This window comes from Amaranthus tricolor, chromosome 5, assembly GCF_026212465.1.
Source record: "Amaranthus tricolor cultivar Red isolate AtriRed21 chromosome 5, ASM2621246v1, whole genome shotgun sequence".
Lineage (NCBI taxonomy): Eukaryota > Viridiplantae > Streptophyta > Magnoliopsida > Caryophyllales > Amaranthaceae > Amaranthus > Amaranthus tricolor.
In genome coordinates this window covers 26,967,209-26,982,129 of record NC_080051.1, presented here as the reverse complement: position 1 = coordinate 26,982,129, position 14,921 = coordinate 26,967,209, and the positions used below count along the sequence as shown (strand labels likewise).

General features: G+C 33.2%; 4 protein-coding genes across 5 annotated transcripts; 2 read left to right on the top strand and 2 right to left on the bottom strand.

The window, feature by feature from the left end:
• Positions 1-610: 610 nt before the first annotated feature.
• Positions 611-2,438, top strand: LOC130814000 (xyloglucan 6-xylosyltransferase 2-like). The gene has a single exon (XM_057679965.1). It carries the CDS (start codon positions 790-792, stop codon positions 2,098-2,100), a length of 1,311 nt encoding a protein of 436 aa, XP_057535948.1. The 5' UTR covers positions 611-789; the 3' UTR covers positions 2,101-2,438.
• Positions 2,439-2,649: 211 nt separating this feature from the next.
• Positions 2,650-10,177, bottom strand: LOC130814001 (translocator protein homolog). Its single transcript, XM_057679966.1, has 2 exons — positions 9,944-10,177; positions 2,650-3,406 (listed from the first exon to the last, which is right to left on the bottom strand). Exon 2 carries the CDS (start codon positions 3,367-3,369, stop codon positions 2,773-2,775), a length of 597 nt encoding a protein of 198 aa, XP_057535949.1. The 5' UTR covers positions 3,370-3,406; positions 9,944-10,177; the 3' UTR covers positions 2,650-2,772.
• A 793-nt stretch (positions 10,178-10,970) lies between these two features.
• LOC130813998 (heat shock factor-binding protein-like) lies at positions 10,971-14,180 on the top strand. 2 transcript variants are annotated; one of them, XM_057679963.1, is made up of 5 exons: positions 10,971-11,243; positions 12,337-12,390; positions 12,824-12,847; positions 12,924-12,966; positions 13,397-14,180. In XM_057679963.1, the coding sequence occupies exons 1-5, from the start codon at positions 11,241-11,243 to the stop codon at positions 13,540-13,542; spliced, it is 270 nt and encodes an 89-aa protein (XP_057535946.1). In that variant the 5' UTR covers positions 10,971-11,240; the 3' UTR covers positions 13,543-14,180. The 2 variants fall into 2 exon arrangements, with proteins under 2 accessions (XP_057535946.1, XP_057535947.1); XM_057679964.1 differs by lacking the exon at positions 10,971-11,243 and adding an exon at positions 11,253-11,946.
• Positions 14,181-14,529: 349 nt separating this feature from the next.
• On the bottom strand, positions 14,530-14,844 carry LOC130813627 (rapid alkalinization factor 23-like). The gene has a single exon (XM_057679463.1). It carries the CDS (start codon positions 14,842-14,844, stop codon positions 14,530-14,532), a length of 315 nt encoding a protein of 104 aa, XP_057535446.1.
• Between the last annotated feature and the right edge of the window lie 77 nt (positions 14,845-14,921).

The following is a 14,921-nucleotide window of genomic DNA, read 5'->3' as shown; positions in this document are numbered from 1 at the left end:
GCTACTCCCTCCGTTCCTCCGAGAAAGCATCATTTGACTCGAAAAAATTCTCATCTGTTCCTTCGAGAAAGCATCATTGGACTCAAAAAAAATTCTCATATGTTCAACTTAAAAAGTATTTTTTTTTTCATCCGTAAATCTGTTCGATGCGTTTCATATTCTATAATAAATTTATAATTCTTATCAATCATCTTTCTGTTATTTTTTATTATATAGGGGATGTTTGATAGAATAGCTTATTAGATAATTTTAGTTTATTTTAATACATATACAGGATTGAGTGGTCAAATCGTTCAAGATTAATGTTTGGTAATTTAAATGATTGAAACAACTTATTGTTATGAATAGACTATCTTTGAACAAGTTGTTTATAGCAACATGTTTGAAATCAACCATCATAATTGGCTATTTACCAATACCAGCTATCAGCTATTTATCACACACCCTTAATAATCAATATAAAAAGTCCTAATCGTTTATGTCTATGTTATATTGTTTCAATTTTAAATGCAAGACTATTTATTGACTCCTCAAGTCCTAATTAAGATTACTACACATATACATAGTATTAAATTATTAATTATTAATCAATGCGACAGGCCCATAATGTGTCGTGAAGTTTGGAACAGCGCAATTCAAAATTTCTTATTGAACCGACACTCTCCTACCAAACACAACACACCATCTTGTTCTTTCCCCTTTTCCTAGGGTTTTCACCTCAACAATCCCTAAATCAATGCTGCTTTTTTCTCCCTAAATCCCCATTTTCATCCTCTTTCACTTCAAATAATGATCGAGAGATGCTTAGGAGTTCGGAGAACTAGGCAAATCTACAGATTTTTCCGCCATTGCAATGTTACCTTCCTTTGCCTTCTCCTTACCATCATCGTTCTTCGAGGAACTATTGGCGCCGGTAAATTCGGTACTCCTGAGAAAGATTTTATCGAAATTCGCAAACGTTTATCCTCTCGCAAGATTCTCGAACCTCACCGTGTTCTTGAAGAGGTAAAATCGTCTTCTGCTACTTCAAATTCCTTTGATTACGCGAATTTTGATTACCAGAAATTTTTTAGTTCTGATAATGATGATGATTTGGAATCGTCTTCGAAGTTATCTTCTGTTTATAAGTTGGGTTTGAAGGTTTTGGATTGGGATGAGAGGAGAGAGAAATGGTTGAGTGAACATCCAGAAATTCCCAATTTTACTGGGGATAATGATAAGAAGAAGAAGAAGAAACCTAGGGTTTTGCTAGTTACTGGTTCATCTCCTAAACCTTGTGAAAATCCTGTTGGTGATCATTATTTGTTAAAGTCATTGAAGAACAAGATTGATTACTCTAGGTTACATGGCATTGAAGTCTTCTATAACATGGCATTACTGGATGCTGAAATGTCAGGGTTTTGGGCAAAATTGCCGTTGATTAAGACCCTCTTATTGGGACGTCCTGATGTTGAATTTTTATGGTGGATGGATAGTGATGCAATGTTTACTGACATGGAATTTGAGCTTCCATGGGAGAGATATGAGGGTTATAATGTGATTATCCATGGTTGGAAGGAGATGGTTTTTGAGCAGAAGAATTGGATTGGGTTGAATACCGGAAGTTTTTTGATTAGGAATTGTCAATGGTCATTGAACCTTCTTGATGCTTGGGCAGCAATGGGTCCGAAAGGGAAAACTAGGATTGAGGCGGGTCAAATTCTTACTAAAGAGTTAAAGGATCGACCTCCATTCGAAGCACACGATCAATCTGCAATGGTTTATTTGTTGGCAAAGGAGAAGGAGAAGTGGGGTGCAAAGATTTATTTGGAGAATTCGTATTACTTGCATGGATATTGGGGGGTTTTGGTTGATCATTACGAGGATATGATCGAGAATCATCATCCAGGTCTGGGTGATCATAGATGGCCATTAGTGACACATTTTGTGGGTTGTAAACCTTGTGGAAAGATCAGTGATTACCCTGTTGAGAGATGCTTGAAACAGATGGAGAGAACATTCAATTTTGGGGATAATCAGGTCTTGAAACTCTTTGGGTTTACTCATTTATCACTTGCTAGTAGGAGAGTTAAGAGAATAAGAAACGAGACACAGAGATGAGGTTGAAGATGAACTTGGAATCAAGACGACCAAGGTATCATAGTTTTGAACTCCTTGATATTCTGTTCCATCTTCCTGAATGTTCATATATCATTCCATTGTATGCCACTAGGGAGTCCTGTTTATGTATGTGGTTATTAGGTTTGCACATAGTATTCTTTTGTTTCTTACTAGTAAACTTTACTAGTACTTGTACCAGCATTTAGAGGAAACTAATACCTTATTTTTTTTACTTTATTTTGTTGTTGAATGCATCTATTATCTAGAGAATTGATGTATTAGCTTCCATTTTGTGGATAATGATATTTGGTTTAATTAGTGGAAGTTGTTAACCCTAATTTTTTTGCTTTCCTTAAGATACTATTTGATATGGTATTCATATTTTATCCATATTTCTATGGTATTAAACCTTATTAAGACTTTCATATTGTTGAGAACGATTTCATATGGTCTAACATTGATAAACTCCATTTGAGTTCACAATTGTTATCTTCTCTGGAAGTGCAAAATTGCAAATTACTAGACATTTACAAGGAAAGTATGACATCAAAACCTTTCTATTCATATTTATTTCAAACCACAAAATTACAAAACCCAACACTAGTTTGTTGCTATTTACAATAGTGAGAACAGTTGTACAATGATATCAAACCCATACGTTCTTAACTGAGTTCAGGTCAACAAAAACTTGAGGCTAATAAAAGCGAGAAGAGCAGCCCAGCCAATACAAGGTAAAACTAGATCTGCCGCTATTTCATTCACCTGCCGGAAAACCTTGTAGCACCGAAACAATGCCCAACAAACTCCAACGGCAATCACCAAACCAGCCCAGTTAGCCCCCATCTTGAACACCAGTGGATCCCAGAGTAGGCTAAGCCCAAATTGACCAAAATACAAACCCAATGCATTGGGATTTCTATGAAACCCACCTTCAGCCCATACAATCCATCCACAGAGGCCTAGAACAGCTGCGGAGCCCAAGCAAGCCATGTGCAAAACCCATATTGGAGGCACCCAATTAGGACGGTTGGACATCTTGTAATTGTCATTAGCACCAAACATGTAAATGTTGGTAAGATTGAGAATCAAGGGAACAGAAAGTGCTACAGCCAATGACTTAATACCGCGTTTAGCCATTATCATTCTTCTCTGCCGCTCTCTTTTACCTCCTCCATAATCGGAGGTGGTGGCAGCATCACCGCCGTTGGTGATGATGGGTTCATCTGGCGTAGTAGTAGTACTCCTTTGCGTAAGGTTTTGAGTTTCCATTTGTAATAGTTATGTTGTAAACGGTGATTCTTTAAGCCTTACGATCGGTAGGCAGCATATATATAGTGGTAAAAAAAGCAGCGGTGAACAAGCTTGATGTTGGAAGAGAACTAATATGAGAATGACAACAAATACAAACTGACAGAAGACACGTTGGGGCTATAAGAAAGTGCCAGCAATTACACTTTTGAGTTTTGTTGCATGAAAGATTACTAAAAAAAAATATAAGTATAAATTCTCATATATCTTAGTAAAGACATCTCTTTCAGACTAGCTCAATATAAACACATTGACACTATCATGTACTATAAGTCAACATTTATAGGTTTAAAACAGCCAAGTCTTAAAATTATTATTTATAATATTAAAATAATGACTTAAAATTTTAAAATAATTAATTAGAAAAATATGTAATAATATGAGGTCACTTTATGATGTTATCTGTCGTACATGAATTACAAAAAATACTTCTATAAAAGATGAAGATGACTATAGAGCTTTAGTTTATGTTAATTGAGCGAGTGTTCACGGCTATATTAAAACTTAGAACTAGTGATGTGGCTCGTCAAATAATATGAGGTCACTTTATGCATGTGGCTCGTCAAGTCACTTGACGAAGCTTATTTGCAGATTGCCGACGGCTCGATTCTCATCGGTCTGTATAAGCCTCTATACCAGTAAATTTGGTGGTCATTGTTAAATAATAGTAATGAGGATAATTTGTATTATAAATTTTTAAATAATGCGTTACGTTATTGCTCTGATGATGAAATTTTAGTCATAAAAAAGGTTATTTATAATTTTTTAATATGATCAAACACTAGAATTTCAAATGATATTATATTGAAATAGATTCTATAAATAAAGACATAATTAAAGTAAAACAAAAAATATTGGGTGAGACGGACTCACATGTGAGACGCATCTTATTGGACCGGTTCAATAGTAATTTTTTTTATCCAATTTCACAAATTAAAATGTCAATTTCAAGAGTTAAAAGACCAATTTAAAGATTTAAAAGACTAACTTCAAGGATTTGAAATTAACATTTTAAGTCATGAAATTTAACAGTTTTAAAACTTAAAAGGTCAATTTCAATACTTAAAAACCAATTTTAATACTTAAAAAACCAATTATAGGATATTAAATTTTCATTTCAACTTTAAAATAGAATGACTCAAACATTAAAGTTGATATTAAAAACTTTAAAATTGACCTTTTAAGTCTTAAAATCGAATTTTTAAGTCTTAGAACAGTCCTTTTAAGTCTTAAAATTAGTATATCATAAAATTTTTAAAAAATTATTAGGCATGGGCCAGTTGCACGACTAAGCCTGTCTCATAGGAGAGTAACTGTAAGTAAAATAAACATGACTATTAAATTTATAAAGAAATATTCTTGGTAAAATTACGCTAACTTCTCACTACTATTTGATGCACAACCTTACTATAATTATCCAATTTTTAATCGGTAAAATCTAAAACCATGTATTCTTAATCGGTTATTGATGCTCAACTAGGGATGGCCATGGGGCGGGTCTGGCCAGACCCGAACCCGAACCCTTTTATTTTTTGTAGATTCAGACCCTGATCCGAACCCTAACGGTCCAAAATTTTCAGACCCAGACTCAAACACTCCGAATCTGATGGGTCTACGATCCTTAATGAGTCTAAAAAAATCTCTTTGATTTGTCAGATTTGAATCTTTTGTAAGTCATTAATGTATTTACAAATATTTAATACTAATTATACATCTATAGCGTCATCTATACACGCTTAAATTCTATTATACAGACAATAATTCGAGTCTATGAAATTCAAATATAAAGTAATTTCTAACACTTGTCCAAATCATAGTCCAATTTTCATAAAACTATATATATATATATATATATATATATATATATATATATATATATATATATATATATATATTATATATATATAAATAGGTAATAATTATTGATTAATATATACTATATATATATATATATATAGAAAATAAATGGGATTTTGGGGTGGGACCAGAAATCAGAACATTCAACAAAAGTCACAATACTCACAAAATAGTAAGATAATTTAATAATTATAAGGGTCCGGGTCTACGGGCGGGTCTAGGGTCCGATTCTAGAGGTCGGGTCTGGGTCCGGGTTCGCAACCTCGAACCTAGACCTGACAATTATTTTTTAGATGCATATCTGACCCAAATCCAATGGGTCTCAAAAAATAAGACCCAGACCCTTATAAAAGGAGCAGATTCAACAGGATTTTGATCCCATGACCATCCTGTAACACCCCGTCATTTTATGACGTCACTGTTTATTATTATAATAACTTTTGGATATTTTATAATTATATGAAATTAATTTGAGTTAGGTTTAATAGATTACTTTCATATACGAATTAAAATGTTAACATATATTTATACTAAAAATAGAGTTATGATTTCTAAAATAAAGAGGCTTGAATCAAAATTATTATTTTATGAAAATGTGTGAGTTTTTGTAGTTGAATATCGCAAGAATATGAATCTAGATAAACATATAAATTTTCGATTACTAAAATAAAGAGTTCCGAAATAAAATTACTATAATCGTATAAAAAAAATAATTATATATATATATATATATGTGTGTGTGTATATATATATATATATATATTATGAACAAAACAAATGTGAGTTTTCTTGATTGAGTCTTGCTAAAATATTTTAGCCTAGAAAAAGATGGGTTTAGGTTTTTATTTTAAGTGAGATTATAACTTGCCATACATTTTGAAAAGAAAAAAACAGCACAAATCCTCCTTCCCTCCTTCTCTCCCTTTCCCTTATTCCTGGTTGTGCCGCCCCAACTGGCTATTGTGCCACAGCCACAAGTGCTGGACACGCCTGCCGCCCCTAGCTGTCGGCTGCTGCTTGCTCCTCCCCACAACCTCCAGTACACACAGCTGTAACAGCTGATTCTGTGCAGCCCCCACCATTACAAGCACACCACCACCACCACAAATTCCACTTATTTCTTCACCCTCTTCTTGTTCCATCCTTGTAAGCCATCTCACCTTCCTCTAATTGATTTTCTTTCTTGTTTTAATTGGGATTTTTATCAAGTTTATGAATCTTATGATGATTTTGTATTATTTCATTCTTTTATTTATTGAATCTTGTTATGAGTAAGACTTGGATTTATTAATTGAATATATTTATGAATTAAAGTTTAAAGTATGAATATAAATGATAGTTGTATTACTTTTGTTTTTAGGGATGTTTTATAACTTGAATAAATTGGTATGAGATTTGAATGTGTGATTATATTGTGAATGGTGATAAATGTAGAATAGATGGTTGAATTTATTAGTCCCAAAAGTGGGTGTTAATTGTCACTTGTATTATAAAAAAAATGATGGTGGTTATTGTTTATATTATTGAGTATTATTGCTAGTTAATTGTGTTACGATCGTAGCTATTAGAGTTGAATTATATCGTTGTGGAAGTCAAAAGAAACTATGTTATTATTGTTGCTAATTATTAGAGGAAGTGTTTCTTTTCATGTCCTTTGCCATTATGAGTAATTTTGTTGTTGTAGTGAGTTATACAACAACTTGAGGTTATCACTAACATCAACGTTATTTTAAGTTATTAGTATTAGTGTTGTTGTACAAGTGTCATTAGTTGATGGCATGACATGGTGATATGTTTTTATTACTTGAGTCCCATAGGTTTAAAGAAATGGTCTTAAAGTACACTTTTTTGTTGTGAAAACTTATTTGATTCTTGGTTTAGTGGATGTAAAAGCTTATTTGATTGTTGAGTTAATGTTATAACTTATGAACAAGTATAGATTGAGTAATGTGAATTAGTTTAGTATACGTTAGAATAAGTGAAAGTTACTTTGAATGGGTGAATGATAGCTTGTTCTAGATGTTAGATGCTCTTAAGTGGACACAAATAGGCTTATTAGTTCTACTTCAACCTTGTATTGGTTCCCAGTTCATAAGAGGAAGGTAGAACTTTAGTTGGGTGATTATTATGATTTTTGTCGTGCATTGATGCTTACAAGTACGTACACGCAGTAACTAGACTTTATATGCAGTTTCTTTTAAGACATTATTGTTTATTGTGATAATATGTATCGTATCGAAACTATGAGGTACTAGTGAGTAAACTTTATACGAAGAGCTATCGATTATGAAATTCTTGAGATTAGAATAGTTTAGAGAATAAAAGTGTTAGTAGAAGGCATGGACCATCCCCTTATTTATTTAAGAATTGAATTATGTCTTGGATTTAGAATGACTCCTTTATAGGTGGATTTCATATTTCGTTTGAGTTGTTCAGTGCGTTTTAGCAATCTGCTATCCGAGGACACTCATTAATAGTAGAAAGCGAGAGTTATTCCCATTTGATTAAACATTAGATTACAATTAGTTGGCGTGACTAAACTGGATTATATCCGATGGATTTAGTAGTCACCTACGTGAGATCCGACGGGATCACTGTATGGGATGGTATGAGCATACTTTTGTCATTGGGCGCGGGGTGGCCGATACCACCCCTTGACCGAGGTGTTACCATGCGAGCTTTGCAAACCCCAATATGGTGGCCTCTTCATTGGTACCCCGGAGGTAGGATCCGAGAGGGTCAACTAAAGGGGTATGAGCTCATACTTTGCCATGGGCGCCGGATGCTAGATAAGGCCCTTGGCCTTGTCATTATGTCATAAAGTAGAGAAAAGATCCACCACTCTTGAATATTCTTTGGGGATTAGAAGTTATGAAAGCAAATCATGGAGTAACTCGGAAGTGTTAGGTACATGATTAAACCCTTATTGTCGTGCAATGTTATTGTTCTATTCACTTGTTCTGTGATTCAAACTGCTATAAGTTCGTCGATTACTGACGTGTACTGTTTGTTTTCAATGTTGATGACTTGTCTTTGATGGCCCTGCTATGACACGTTGGTCTATGATCTTACGTTGAGCAGTGAGATTAACATAGATAGACATTGCAGGTGATGGAGCTTCTTTGCATTGCATATGGGGGAAATGAGTGAGAATCTTGAAGTATACAATAATCTTGTTGTCTACATGTAGTTTCTGTTTAATTAAGTTGCCTATGTTCTATGTTTGAGGTGTATTCCCTCCTTCGTATAAGTTAATTCTGTTACGTTGTTTTTGTGGGTTGTATGATTTAAATAGTGTATGATTCTCTTTCTTTCTTCAAACTCAAACATTAACATTGGAACCACGATCCATGTTTATCATGACGACCGAGGATTACGCGATGATCATTCCGCCATGATATTCTGTTACAAGGCAGATGATGCCTCTTCTTTATTATGTTTTACTGATCGTTGTTTGTTAAATGCGTCCAAGTTTAGGGCAGATGCTACCGAAATATACGCACAATCTTATATGGGAGTTTTCTAATTCCTTTAACTAAATCATCTAACATAACTTTCCTTTTTGCTTCTTTCAATATTTATTTTATATTTTATTTTTAATATAACATCGGAATTTCCTCCGTTCCCCTGCGATTTTGGTTTCGTATACAATTTTAGTTAAGGTCAGAAATTCAGGGGTGTTACACATTCCTCAGCACAACCTTACTGGAAGCGTTGTGTATGAAGATTCACCAAGAGTAATACTTCATCATACACTCATATGAAAAACTCAATGTACACAATTAGAGAATGCCATATTGGCAATATGGCACTTAATTGTCCAACTTTTCAGCAAAATTGAGAGTTAGGTTTGACTAGTTGAAAATAATTAGCATATAAGCTAGCTCTTTAACCTAGCTATTAATGCCAATTGTGGTCAATGCTATTGAGTTTAGAGTCCCCTAAGGCACTAACGAATTGACAAAATTTCGACAGATTTTTATTTGTATTAACAATTAAAATATATTTTTATTTCAACAAAATGAGTTGCAGAAAGCCAATAATCCCAAGACAAAGCCAAAATAATATAAAAAATTAACGAATAGACTACAATGATTCAAATATAATACACATTAACAAATATTCAATATTTCAATCATTCAAAGAGGATATAAAAAAAACAAGAAATATTCAATAATTCAACATTTCAACAATTCAAAATAAACACACATAAACAAACATATTAACAATAATAAATATTCAATTACTCAAACAACATAAATAAAAAAAATCAGTCATTGACACATTTTCCACTCTTGAACTAAAACAAGATATATCCCCCATGAAAAGAACTTTTTGCCACATTTTTCAACAAAGTACCCTCTCCAGGCACCAAAAAGCCTTTCAATCCAGGCAAACAAGCACATGCCCCAGATGTAATTTCTGGGTTTCAACCCACAATTTTTGTTACCATTTGTTTAGTTCAATTCAATGTAAAAAAAATCAATTAAACTATATAAAAAATCAGGCGCCAATATTCCACAATCTTTGTTCCTCAAACAACATAAGGAAAAAACTCAAGAAACAACATTCTAACAAAATTCAAAAATCAAGATTAAGAAAAAAGATTAGAACAATAAGATTAAGAACTTAAGATTAAGATTAAACATTAGAACATAAAGATTATGAGTGAAAATACCTAAAAGTTCAAAATTTTGATTTTAGGGTTTTTGTAAGGAGGGACTGTGAGCAGCCACAGCAGGTAATGAGCAGCAGCGGTGCGTCTGTGAGTCTGTGATGAAGTGTCTAAGGCGGCGTCGCGGCGGTGAAGGCGTGTGGTGGTGGTGGGTGTAGCGTAGAGTGTAGAGTTTTTAGGTTTTTTTAGAGTTAAGAGAAGAGAGAGTAATTGAAGTTTGAGTTTGTAGGAGGCGCATGAAACTGACCCCTAATTTAAAAATGGAAAAATTTATATTAATAATTCAATTTTTTATTCATCTGTTATAAATAATCTCACATTTATATTATTTTTTAATAATCTAATCTTTATATTTAGTTTTTATCAGCATACTATTAGGGTATGCTGATAGTAAACTAAAGGTAAAAGTTAAATTATTAATAAATAATTTAAAGGTAGGATTACTTACAACGAATGGGTGAAAGATTTAATTATTAATAATAATTTTTTCTTCTAAAGTTCGAATTTAAAAATAAAAAAATTTAAAAAAATCGCCTAAAGCACGTGCCCGAGGAGGCCATACATAAATCCGCCCCTAAAGATGTGTGATAAATATTAATAGGTGGTTGTTTGTCGGTGTTTATTAGAAAAAATGTGGATAAAAAGTCAAAGGTCAATGAAAAATTACTAGCTAGAAGTAATTTTTTGGTTGTAGCTTAAGTCAATTTTTAAGCTAACTTAAAATTTATTTACCAAATATATTTATATTTTATATGCTTTGTAAACAATTAAAAAGCCAAAAATAAAAATAAACAATAAAAAAGCAAATTCTTAAATAAGACAGTTTATGGTAAAATTATTTATGTTGAATTGATGTACACTCTTTAAAAAAGAATTGACTCCAAATTTTATGTTTTTAAAATTTCAACTTTTAAACTTAATTTGGTTATAACTTATAAGGTGTTTTATTTTTATTTTTTTTAAAATAGGTGTTTCGATTTTGAATGACCTGAAATTATAGAAATTCGTACCATTAAAATCAAATATTTTAAAATAAGAAAACTTTTATACACCCACGCGGCCACGGCCACGCCCACACCCACCCCCACCCCCACACCCACACCCACATTCCCTCCGTGCCTTTATAATTTTGCTACGCCTTCTGTTTTGGAGCGTTCTTTAAAATCAATCATTCAAGCTCTACGATAAATTCTGTTTTACTCCTTTGTTTGCTCGGCAATTTTTTGAGTTGTGATCCAAACCTGCCCAATTTCGCATCTCCATAACAAATCACTCAATCACTCGACAAGACGATATAGCAATGGTACTCTCTCTTTTTCTCCATTTTTCATCTCTCTTCGCTGCTTTACTTAGGGTTTTGCGCCCATTCGATCTGAAAATTCTTTGATAATTGCTCAAAACTATGCTTCTAAATCAATTTATGCATTTCATAGGTTCCTCTTTCAACAATTCTACCTATTCTCATTCTAATCCATCTAAGTTTGTATCTAGCTAGTCTGAAATCGCTATCTGAAGTTTTTGCTTTTTTTTTTCATCTTCTCAAGATTGTCGAAATGTACTAAATTTTATTTTCGTAGAAGTAACTATTCTTGGGACATTTTAATGTAGGTTCTATTTTTCTTATTGATTAGTAAGCAGCAGTTTTTGTAGATGTTTACCGATGAAATTTGTATGCTTATTTGTAATTTTAGGGCCACAATTTTAGTTCGTGTACACTTGTGGAGAGAATTTCTTACTTGATTATGTATGGTCCTTTCAAGTCCATAAAATATATATTTAAAAACAGAAAACTAAATGTTTTTCTATCTGATTAACATTTTGAAATTTAAAATTTAGCCTCAGATAGATTTAGTGATTTACTCTATACTATTGGCATTGTTGGATTTGAAACATTGTCTATACATGGCAATATTATTCGTGTATCAGTTGTTTAATAGCAGGTGATTGCATCCTTTGATGATAAACGAGAAGATTTTTTTGGAGAGCAATATCATTTAGCTGAAGTCGTAAGATTATCTTGTTTTAGACTCTCCTTGGTCACTTATATGAAATTATAAGATCATCTTATTTTACGCCCTCCTAGGTATAGTAGTATCTGCTTGTATCAGTTTGGGAGATTGAAAACCATTACAATTCGGCTGTTATGATGCTTTGCAATCCTGTTTTTACACTATGGCTTGGGGCTTGGATGCAGTTTGTTGCTTCATAAAGTTTGAGTTTGCTCTTCTATCTCATATGAGACTGTTTTTTGATAGCAAAATTATTGTTTGCAAGTAGCTCGCATAATTATGTCTAGTTACCTAGTGACAAACTGACAATATCCTCTTGTTTTGTTCTTATGTTATGCTTTCTAATGGCTTGGTGATCAATAATATTCTTCTGATTTTGTTTTGCAGGATGGACATGATTCTGATGATTCTAAGCAAAATAATAGTGATATGACTGTGTTTGTGAGTTGCTTTCATTTTTTATTTGAGATGTTATCACTTCATGGCTCCAATTGTGTGTTTTACATTGATGGAACATTTTTACTATGCTTTTTTGTTCACGTAACTTCTAAATCATTAATAATATTCTTACATGCAAATATTTTCACTTGCTCCTCAGATATGTTCTTTTCATATCCCTTCTTTTCTCTTTTAGTAATCATCATTCGGCAAGTACACAACTAATGTTCAGCCTGCTGTCATATTAGATTAAATGATAGTTAGGTTACTGATTAGTCTCACTAAATTGAAATTGATCGAATGCCTGATTCTAACTGCCAATAAGATACACATCGTAGTCCATGGCTTGTTTTTGTTACTGACTTTCATACTTGCGTCTTGGCATTTTCTGATTTGAGCCTTTCTTATTGGTTTGCTTATTTGTTTGGTGCTCCAGGTACAAAACCTTCTTCAGCAAATGGTATGTGGTACTTCATATTCTATTTTATCAGATATATCTGCTCATGCTGTTGCTTACAATGGTTTTGCTTTTGCAGCAAACCAGATTTCAAGCTATGTCTGAGAGCATTGTTACTAAGAATATCCTTTTCATTTGTCGCTTACGTATTGTTAGTCGCTTATTAGTATTTAGTATATTTGTTGAGATATATGCTATACAAAAGATAAATAATCTTCCTAGGCGCCTGTTAGGGCTTGTCTAGTATGACCATGTCTTATCTTACCCCCTGACACCTGAGTACTATCTCTGTTGAGTCACTGTTGAGTAACATTACTAATACCTAAATTTTGATCGAGAACAATGACTTTCCTTAGCGTGCTTTTGTGTTAGCTTCTTGTATATGCACCTTCGCTTACCAGCAGAATTCTCTCTGAACCATGTTATGAATGTTGATTTAGTTTTGTTATTTTCTTTGCAAGTGTAGTTAAAGAATTTGTGTAATAAAAAAATTAGGTTCAATTTATTGCAGTAACAATTTTTTGAGTGTTGTATACTTAACTACATTTGAACTTGATGAGATGGGAAACCGCATTGATGTACTCGAACAGAGCATCAAGGAACTGAAAGCAGAAATGGAACCCGAGGATTCTCCCTCACCAGCGCCATCATCTAACTCTAAGCCAGATGAGGGCAAACCAGACGAAACTACTGAATAATGTATTAATGTCTATTATGTTGCCTACCTCTTAGCTCCTCATATTTAGAGATCTATATTTAGAAGCTTTTTCTCATTTGTGCTTCACTGGAGGTTTACTGCATTGAGATAATAGATGAACCGCATATAGTTGTTGATACTTTTTCTTGACTTGCATTTGAGTGAGAATGTGGCAGTGCTGGCGTTTGTTTACGACAACGGAGTTAGCAAACATTGTTGATATTTTTAATCCCTGATAATTGGAGTATATGCTATGGCTTTCAGTAGCTTTTTTTGTCTTGAATATTTAGGCATGTGAAGTTAGCGAAGATGCTCTTGCATCGGCTAAAGTCATACCAGTTTTATTTTCGTCTTCTCCTTATGTTCTAGTCAAACTACTCAAATTGGTGTATTCTGCAAACATAAACCGTAATGAAGTTTATAGCAGACTAGTCACAGTTGGTACTTGTAGAAGAAATTCATTGTATTAAAATTCGACTTTTCAGAAGACGTTGGGAGCTCAACGAAACAATCCATGAGAATGATGGTGGTTGTTAGTTACCTTTTTGCATCCTAATTAGTTATAATTAGTTTCTTTGTCTTTTTAAGTTTGCTATTGAAAGTGACATTAACTTTTATAATGTCATAGAAAATGTCATTTTCAGTAGTAAATTGAAAAAATAAGAAAAATATAATTCTATCAAAAGAAACTCATGATGAACTTGGACATGATATAGATAAATAGAAGTATATATTAATCCACATAAAAGTAAAAAAGGGAATGCCATATATACCATTCCCATCACACATAATCAGCATTTGACTTTCCAAAAGAATTGTAACAAAAACAAAACAGGCTGCAACAAACGACAGCACTCTTCAATCTTCATCATCTCATTTGCTATAAAGAATTTACTTAGCGTCTCACTAATTTTGCTGTACTGAGGTTATGATGTAAGAACGTTTGATTTTAAATATAGCAAAATGAGTAAGACGGAAAAGTAGAAGACTAAGAGCGATAACACCTAGCCAAAGTGGTGCAACCGCGTTGATAAGGATTAGCAGGTTCAGTCGCATTCGGGTTGCAGCTATAGTAGCTTTGGCCTGAATTTTCACAAGGAACCTTGTTTTTATCCAACATCGCGTAAGATAAGATTGAATCCAATATATCCAACGAATCAGAATCGACTAATAATACACGACGCTGATTGATCCCCAAGCTCATTGCGTACTCGTTGCTGTCTTCCAAGCTACTAGTCATTGTAAGGAAAAGAGAAATAGTGAGAAGAAGAGGAAGAAAAAAGGAGAGATTTTTGTTGCCCATTGTGTTTTCTTGCAATGCCAAATGCCAAATGCCAATACAATCTTGGTGTGTAGTTTAAAGTGTCTTTTGTAGTTGTA

Bases quoted from the DNA above. Each gene is read 5' to 3' on its own strand.
- LOC130814001 (XM_057679966.1), bottom strand. From the start codon at position 3,369: ATGGAAACTCAAAACCTTACGCAAAGGAGTACTACTACTACGCCAGAT.
- LOC130814000 (XM_057679965.1), top strand. From the start codon at position 790: ATGATCGAGAGATGCTTAGGAGTTCGGAGAACTAGGCAAATCTACAGA.
- LOC130813998 (XM_057679963.1), top strand. The intron at 12,391-12,823 runs GTGAGTTGCTTT...TTGGTGCTCCAG, and splicing joins ATAGTGATATGACTGTGTTT to GTACAAAACCTTCTTCAGCA. The intron at 12,848-12,923 runs GTATGTGGTACT...TTGCTTTTGCAG, and splicing joins AAAACCTTCTTCAGCAAATG to CAAACCAGATTTCAAGCTAT.
- LOC130813627 (XM_057679463.1), bottom strand. From the start codon at position 14,844: ATGGGCAACAAAAATCTCTCCTTTTTTCTTCCTCTTCTTCTCACTATT.